The following is an 8,306-nucleotide window of genomic DNA, read 5'->3' as shown; positions in this document are numbered from 1 at the left end:
GCCCAGATATGGGAGTTATACTCAAGCTTTGGACGTATATAAGTCTTGTAAATAACAGCCAGATCAGAGGGGGAGAAAAACTTCTTGCATCACCTTAGAAAACCCAAACATCTTGCGGCATTTTTGGCGACATCACGTACGTGATCGTTCCACAAAAGGTGTTCAGTTTCCTCCATTTATGGATAATGGCAGGGGTTATATTTCGCTTTAACGATACAAGACGGCATTTTCGAAGCATTAAATTCCACGCGGTTTCTTATTCCCCATTGTACAATGCTGTTTAGGTCGGAATTTAATGAGCTTTTCATATTTTGTCGTTGCAGTTCCAAATCCGAAGAAGAGGGGTGTGAATCTGAAAACGAATATGAAAAGCTAAGAGTACTATCGCCAGCGAAACAATGTATTGGATTAGATGTTGCAGACAGGAGATCATTAATAAAAATGAGAAAGAGTGTTGGAGATAGAACAGAGCCCTGGGGCACACCAGCATTTATTTTGTGGTTTTCAGACTTGAATTCATCCAATACAACTTGTATTGAACGATTCGAAAGGTAATTACTTATCCAATGAAGGAGGGATTCATGCAAACCGAAAGCACGCATTTTCGATAAGAGAGCCTGATGCCAAACCCTATCAAATGCTTTTGAAATATCTAGTGGAATAATCTTACTTTCTCCAAAACTATGTAAAGATTTGTTCCACTGTTCGGTGAGATGAACCATGAGATCGCCAGTGGACCTATTGCTACGATAGCCATACTGTCGGTCATTAAGAAGCTTCCGTTCTTCAAGATATTTCTTGAGCTGATAATTAATCAGCGTTTCCATGACCTTGGAAAGAAGGGACGTAAGTGCAATCGGTCAATAATTAGACGGTGAGGAAGATTCGCCTTTTTTTGGAATAGGCTGGACAAATGCGGTTTTCCATCCGCTCGGAACGAGATCTGAGGAGTAGGACAGATGAAAAAGCTTACGCAGTGCTTTTGTCAGCGATGAAGAACACCTCTTCAGAACAATAGCGGGGATACCATCCGGACCAGCAGATTTGTGTATGTTAAGATCTTTTAGGACTCTCGCTACAGTACGAGTGCGAAAAAAGATTTGACCCATAGAATCATTAACTCGCTCAAGTACAGGCGGAGTCATAAAACTCACTGGCAGAGTTGAATTGGCGGCGAACTGCCTAGCAAAGAGATTTGCTTTCTCTAAAGAGCTAACAAATGGAATGTCATTCACAACAAGCGTAGGAACCGAGAAAGAGGAAGAATTCCTCATATTTATTACAAATGACCAAAAATGTTTACTGCTGTAATTGTTGGTCATGTAAAAATTTGGTCCGTCGAATATGGGCGTTGCAGGCCTTCCTGGCTTGCTTGAACTTATTCCGGCTTTCCTGAGTTGGATTGGCTTTAAAACAACAGAAACTTACCTTCTTAATCCTAATAACCTCTTTACAGCTCGCATCGAGCCATGCGTTTTCCTTAGGTCTGATGCTTTTAACCCTATTCGGGATAAAAGTTCTCATTTCCAGGAGAATCAAACTTGTGATCATATCAGCGCTGGCGTTAACGTCACTATCGAGGAAACATTGTTTTGAAACAGATTTTTCTATTTTTCTGAATATTCAGTTTCCCTTCATATGATTCTGTTTGTCAAAAAATGAAACGAATAGTTTATCGAGTTTCAATTTTTTTAAATTACGATGTTTGGTTTTTTATCGGGAAATTGTATCAATCATTGCTGTAACAATCTGTTATAAAAAAATGTCCTTAATTTTGGATACATGTCAATGTCGGTGTATGTATATTCAAATGTTAATATTATTACAAAATTTACAGCATGAAAAAATTGATAAATTTACAGCATGAAAAAAGTATAACATAATATGTCCAAAACAATTAAGATTGTCACTTTATGTGCATGGCACTTAAATTTTAATTGTATATTTGAATTTAAAAAAAAAAACTTTGAACGGATTCATTTACATAGTACCACTTCCCCTAGTTTTACTTCTATCATTTGATAGATGGCGCTACTTACCATCCAACTTGAAAGCAAAAAAATATCAAATAAAAACCACAAAACTTGATTCCTACATTAAAATTACATTTTTATTACAAAACAGACATAAACAAAAACAAAGAGATCACTTTAACCCAAATGAACACCCTCCCTCTCCAAAATACTAATCTTCCTGTCCGATCCCCAACGATACTTGCTCTTTCCCGACTTTGCTATCACTCGATGACAAGGAATCAGAAAAGCAATCTCATTACTCGCCACTGCATTGGCCACTGGTCTGATTGCTTTCGGTTTGTTCATAGCCACAGCAACGTCCTCATAGCTCCAAGTTTGTCCCTTCGGGATATCACAGAGTTGCTGCCACACTTGGGCCTGGAAATCGGTGCCTTGCAGGATCAGACGAAAATTTTTTGATACATTTGTGTCCGTAAAGATATTATCCACGACTTCGGTGGATTCTTGAGCTGTGTCCTCTTGCAAATTGGCTTCGGGAAATCTCTTGATTAAATCCTGGATATGGGTTTTGCTTTCTTTGTCAACGAAATGGAGATGACAAATGGCATCGTTGGAGAATGCAACGAAACATTTGCCAAAGCAACAATCAGCGTAGCCGTATTTTATGTTGTAGTGGGATTTTTTCGATGCTATTTCGAATGTAAACATTTTTTTGTATTGGGAAAAAGACGACAAAATTTCTTTGGCGAATTAAAAAATGAAAAATTTAACAAATAAGCCGGCAAACCAATGTCAAAATTTTAAACGGTCGACAGGACGACAGAAGTGACGGCTACGGTACAATTTGTGAAAAAGCTTTTGGGCGAAATGGCAAAATTCAAAGCGAATCAAGTAGTGAGTGAATCCAGCGATAGATCTTAGAGAAATGCAATTAAGGCCCTGCAATACTTGACTGCACCAAGGGTTAAACCGAAATGAGAAAATGAGTTCTTGATAATTGATTACATATAATCAGCCAGCTTTAATTGAGAAGCGTTATTTGACTAAGACTTTTCCTTACAGTTAAAATAACCTAATTCATTCGTGGGAGTATTAAAGCTTGGATACATTCGAAACATCTTGTAAAAAGTGAAAGGTTTTCGCAAAGAGTTTTTCTTCGGAGGTATTGAACGTTAAATAGAATAAAATAATGGAGTTTTTTTTTAAATTGACAGTCCAATTTCTTTATTCAAAAGAAAATCTTCTAAAGCTATAATTTAAATAGGATTTATTGCAAAAAAACATAATAGCTGGCTTGGCTCGAACGTAGTGTAGTATAGTCTGAAGGTTGACTTTTTAAATATTTTTGACCGTGTGTCGGTGAATGTTGTCCTCAAAGTGGTCAATCGGCCTTATCGGCTTTGGAAGTGACGTCACATTTCCCTACAGAAAATAGTTAAGCGGTTTTAAATCACACGATCTGGGAAGCCAATTGACGAGTCCATAATGTTAAACTATTTGGTTACTAAACGTTTTATTCAAAAAATCCATTGTGACAGAAGCATGTTGCGGCATCTTGTTTGAACCACAAGTCCTTCACTTTGTTTTTGTTCAATTAATGGCCCATAAAGTACACCAAGTCTTCAGTTTTTTCAAAATTCATTTAAGGATTACCATCACTCCAAATACGGCAGTTTTGTTTATTGACGTATACATTAAACCAAGTAAGTGTATAAAAAAAGAATTGTGATCTTTTAAATAAATTTGGGCAATTTGAAAGCATTGTTCATGCATCAGCCTATTTTTGTTGAAACTTAAAGTTAATCACTTGACAGCTGACAAAATGGCTGTCAGTCAAGATAAACACCGTTAAACACAGTTTAATTTTTTTTTAAACTGTAATCTTTTGACATTTGACAAGTAAAATCAAAGCTTGGCTCTGTCGTGTGTGGGCAATCAATCTGTTTACACAATCTTATCTCAGCATCTAAAAACTTTCCATATTTTTCAAAATGGCAACATATAGCTCTGAACAAATAAATTGAAATTTTGAATTCATTTTATAAAAACCCTTTCTCAAGTTGATTATTATGCAGATACACGTATATTTTTGTTTTAGTTCTAAATGAAAAAAAAAATATCAATCTGTTAAAGTGGTTGTGGGTTGGTCATGTATGCTGGGTAAATTTGGACCGGGTCCAAATGGTTTGAAGGCAATTTGCTCGATCGTGTATGTTCAGCTTTACATAAGCCATTTTTCAGTTTAAGCTCTGAGTCTGAGCTGAGAACTGAGCATTAAAAAAATCACTGAATAAAATTACTGAGCTAATGGGCCAAAAGATGAGTGATGCTGTTTTGTGAGGTATGAAAGAATTTATTAAAAGATGAACATTTACAGAAACAAAAACACGTTTAGTTACTAAAAAGTGTTTTTCCACTTAAGCTGGCCACAGACGATGAACATGTTGGTGTGATTTGTTGGTGTTGGGCTGAAAATCATTCGTGTATGGGCGTGTTGGCCAACAAATCGACGGTTTATGAAATATTTTGTAAACCGTGAAGTTGGGGATAACATGTTGGCTGTGTATGGGCAAGTTTACAACACGTTTTGAAGTTTACCAACATGTTCGTCGTGTATGGCGTTGTGGGACAACAATTCGTCATTTGTGTTGTTACTTTCAATGAGTTAACATGTCGTCGCAATGCAAACTATTTATTGAAAATTTCATTGAAGCGATAAAATGTGAACCGGCAATATGGGAAAATAAGTAAATTATAATTTATTATATTATAAATAAATTATCGAACATGCTATTGCATCATCCGCACTTTTATCGCACATCTTGACTTCACGACAGTCACACAAAAAATGAAGTTTATAAACATGTTGGCCCGTGTATGGCGAACCGCTGCCCAACAAATCACACCAACATGTTCATCGTCTGTGGCTAGCTTTACTTTCTTATAAAATATTGCCTCCAATAATTAATAATCACAACAAATGTTTTCTTTAGTGCCCTGAGCTTAAAAAGGGTATTATTAGTATTGAACTTCTTAGCAACCTTCAAAAGTGATTAGTTGTAAATGCATCTGTTCAACTTACATAACTTGTTGGTGTTTATAGGTAAAGCATTGCAATTTAACGCTGCGTTCATTAATATGACTGTAAGTTTTCGAACCAATGACTTGAAATCATTATTTTTTGTGAAGTTCTCAATGGACTGTTGCACCACCTTGCTTATTTGATTTAAAAGAAACTAACATAAATTGATATTTTCAACATATACACATCTTGAAACACTAAACTTATGTATATCATATAGATTTAATATTAATCTACAGTTCTACAACTGGTCCTAAAATGATGATTTTTAAAGCAAATTAAGTCGTATTAATTTTGTGTATAATTTATTTAAAATTCATAAAAAGTATCATATCTTTGTCAATATCAATGAATCGGCAATTTTAAGTACCAGTTCCCAAGTTATCAACTGATCTTTGACAAAAATCAAAGTAAAGAGATTAATTTCTACCACATATGAGAACCTTTTTTAAATTCATACACTTCCACAAAACAAAGAATAAAATCCAAGCTTTGAATATGCTTTACGTTTCGTCATTTTCTTGTTTTTCTAATAGATTCCTCCTTAATTTACAATTCCTTTCCTATAGTTCTTGATACTGGCATGATTTTCGAACAAATAGTGTTATATAGGTATAATTTGTAATGTTGTTATTCTTACAACACACCCTTATAAATCAAATCCATTCCCGCACAGATGTCGCCACTATCAGAAATTTTGACATATCAAAAAAACAAGATGAACACCATTTCCGTTTGCTCAACTCCTTTACCTTTTTGACAGGCAGACATACAAGCAGCTCTTTTTTTGAGCCGCCCAAAATCTGCGTTTTAGCTTAACATCTTTTAATAAAAACTAAACCAATATGGTTGTTAAGAAGGTAAATGTTAATTTAAATAAAGTGCATAATAAATTTCCATTAAATTCGTGTAATTTCTCACAAATATTTCCATTTGTTTACCCCTCGAGAGTGTTCATATATTAAATTATACTACAGTTCAATAGTGTACATACGGTGTCTAATGTTTTCTTCTTGTTTAATTTTATTTCATAAAGCCAAGACCGAAGAAGAAGCCAGTGACCAAGAAGGTGGCTCCAGCCCCTCTAGCCGTCAAGAAAGCTGTTGTCAAGAAAACTGTCAACCAGCTTTTCGAGAAGAGGCCAAAGAACTTTGGCATTGGTAAGTTACTTGCCCAGAAAAATCTTTTCCCAATGGAGTCAAATTTTCAAAATACATTCTTATTTTCTAGGACAAAACATCCAACCCAAACGTGATTTGTCTCGTTTCGTCAGATGGCCCAAATACATTCGCGTCCAGCGTCAAAAGGCTGTCCTCCAGAAGCGTCTGAAGGTACCTCCACCAATCCACCAGTTCACCCAGACCTTGGACAAGACCACCGCTGTCAAAATGTTCAAGTTGTTGGAGAAATACAGGCCCGAGTCAGCTTTGGCCAAGAAGCAGCGCTTGAAGAAACTCGCCGAGTCCAAGACAAAGGGCAAGGAAGTCCAGCCCAAGAAGAAGCCCACTTTCGTGAGGTCAGGAACCAACACTGTCACCAAGTTGGTTGAACAGAAGAAGGCTCAATTGGTCGTCATCGCCCACGATGTCGATCCCCTTGAGGTGAGTGTTGCAAAATTACAGAAATTATAAAAGTGTTCCACGACGATTCTCCATTGATGAAAGAATTTCTTCAACTGAAGTTAAAAATTAAACAAAATTCTTTAACTATTCTTTGTGGAACTTGACAACCTGAGGAAAATACTTTTCTCTAAGTCAAATTGTCCACCTCCTTCCTTCAATAATTTGCTAATGTTGATTCTTTGTTGTATTTTCCAGTTGGTTCTGTTCTTGCCAGCATTGTGCCGCAAAATGGGAGTCCCATACTGCATTGTTAAGGGCAAGGCTCGTTTGGGATTGTTGGTACGTCGCAAGACCTGCACTGCCTTGGCTCTTACCGGAGTCGAAGCCAATGACAAGGCTAACTTGGGCAAGATCTTGGAAGTCGTCAAGACCAACTACAACGACCGTCAAGACGAAATCAGGAAACACTGGGGAGGTGGTATTTTGGGATCCAAGAGTTTGGCCCGTATCGCCAAGCTGGAACGCGCCAAGGCGAGAGAATTGGCACAGAAACAAGGATAAACAAATCATACTTGTTTTTATTTGTTTTTTAAGCCTGAGATAATAAAAATAGTTTGTACAAAAACCTACAAAAAATCAAATTATGTATTTTTTTAAATTATTATTTCTGTGAAGAAGTTGATATTTTTTATTTGCGGAAGTTGATATCTTCAAGATTTATAGAAGGACTTGGGAATATAACCTTAAAAATAAAAGCTGCTTATGAACGACGGAATAAGTTCGTGTGCACCGGAATATCGGACTTAGGGCTAAATTTTAATTCATGATTTTATTTTAATGTGTTGATGAATTTTCTTGATTGAACTTATTCCGAATGGGGAAATGTTTGAATTTAATTATACACGTGGGTTTATTTAAATGCATAGAGGTAAACATTGTCGTAAGAGCAACAACGGATTATATCTAAGTTCCTACATATTAAATGCGTGTTTCACGGAAACTCAGTGATGTGGTGTGTGCTAAAGAAATTCAAGCCTATAGAGTCATGTGTATAATTTTCAAAATATTGTTTTGTTTTGGAAATTGCTTTCGTCTTTTTAAGTGTTTTGGTTTTCCAAATGGGTTAGAATATAATTTCAAGAATTACTAATCGATCATTTTACTTCTTTATTTTGGTTATTTACTTTAGGAATACTTTGTTGTTTTTTTAAATTGATATAAAATTAAGCTTTTTAAGAAATCTCTAATTTGTTTATGAGGTTTCCATCGTAAAGTTCCCATTTAAAATTGAATTTTGATAAATCTGTCAGTTTGTAAATGTGCTTAACGATTGTTTCAACGGTTGGATTTGTCTTTTTTCATCATGTTATCTCGCTTTCACTTTAGGGTTAAAGAGAGACATGGCAATGAGGGTTAAATCTGACAAAAAAATCCAGGTCTGCAGATTTGATCTTAAACCAAAAATAAATTGAATTGATTTGGGTTTTGACAGATCTAGATCAGAAATAAATTAATTTATTTAACGCATGGAAAATGCCATTGATGTGTTCAAGAAACTGATTTAGAGTAGAAAGGAATCAGGTGAATTTTGCAATATACTTAATACTTACTTGGGGTCTCTGTTGAACATTTCCAATGACAGAACTATCGGCCTGTCATCAGATAATCCAATTGAGACCAACATCC

General features: G+C 35.7%; 2 protein-coding genes across 2 annotated transcripts; one reads left to right on the top strand and one right to left on the bottom strand.

Moving 5' to 3' along the window:
* Positions 1 to 2,084: 2,084 nt before the first annotated feature.
* On the bottom strand, positions 2,085 to 2,819 carry LOC129946430 (bifunctional transcriptional activator/DNA repair enzyme Ada). Its single transcript, XM_056056613.1, has one exon. It carries the CDS (start codon positions 2,682 to 2,684, stop codon positions 2,151 to 2,153), a length of 534 nt encoding a protein of 177 aa, XP_055912588.1. The 5' UTR covers positions 2,685 to 2,819; the 3' UTR covers positions 2,085 to 2,150.
* Positions 2,820 to 5,779: 2,960 nt separating this feature from the next.
* Positions 5,780 to 7,257, top strand: LOC129947457 (60S ribosomal protein L7a). The gene is made up of 4 exons (XM_056058018.1): positions 5,780 to 5,918; positions 6,095 to 6,218; positions 6,289 to 6,659; positions 6,876 to 7,257. Exons 1-4 carry the CDS (start codon positions 5,904 to 5,906, stop codon positions 7,179 to 7,181), a joined length of 816 nt encoding a protein of 271 aa, XP_055913993.1. The 5' UTR covers positions 5,780 to 5,903; the 3' UTR covers positions 7,182 to 7,257.
* The last annotated feature ends 1,049 nt before the right edge of the window (positions 7,258 to 8,306 follow it).

Source organism: Eupeodes corollae, chromosome 2 (genome assembly GCF_945859685.1).
Source record: "Eupeodes corollae chromosome 2, idEupCoro1.1, whole genome shotgun sequence".
Lineage (NCBI taxonomy): Eukaryota > Metazoa > Arthropoda > Insecta > Diptera > Syrphidae > Eupeodes > Eupeodes corollae.
Note: the sequence above shows the minus strand (reverse complement) of the source record. Positions and strands in the feature narration are given on the sequence as shown.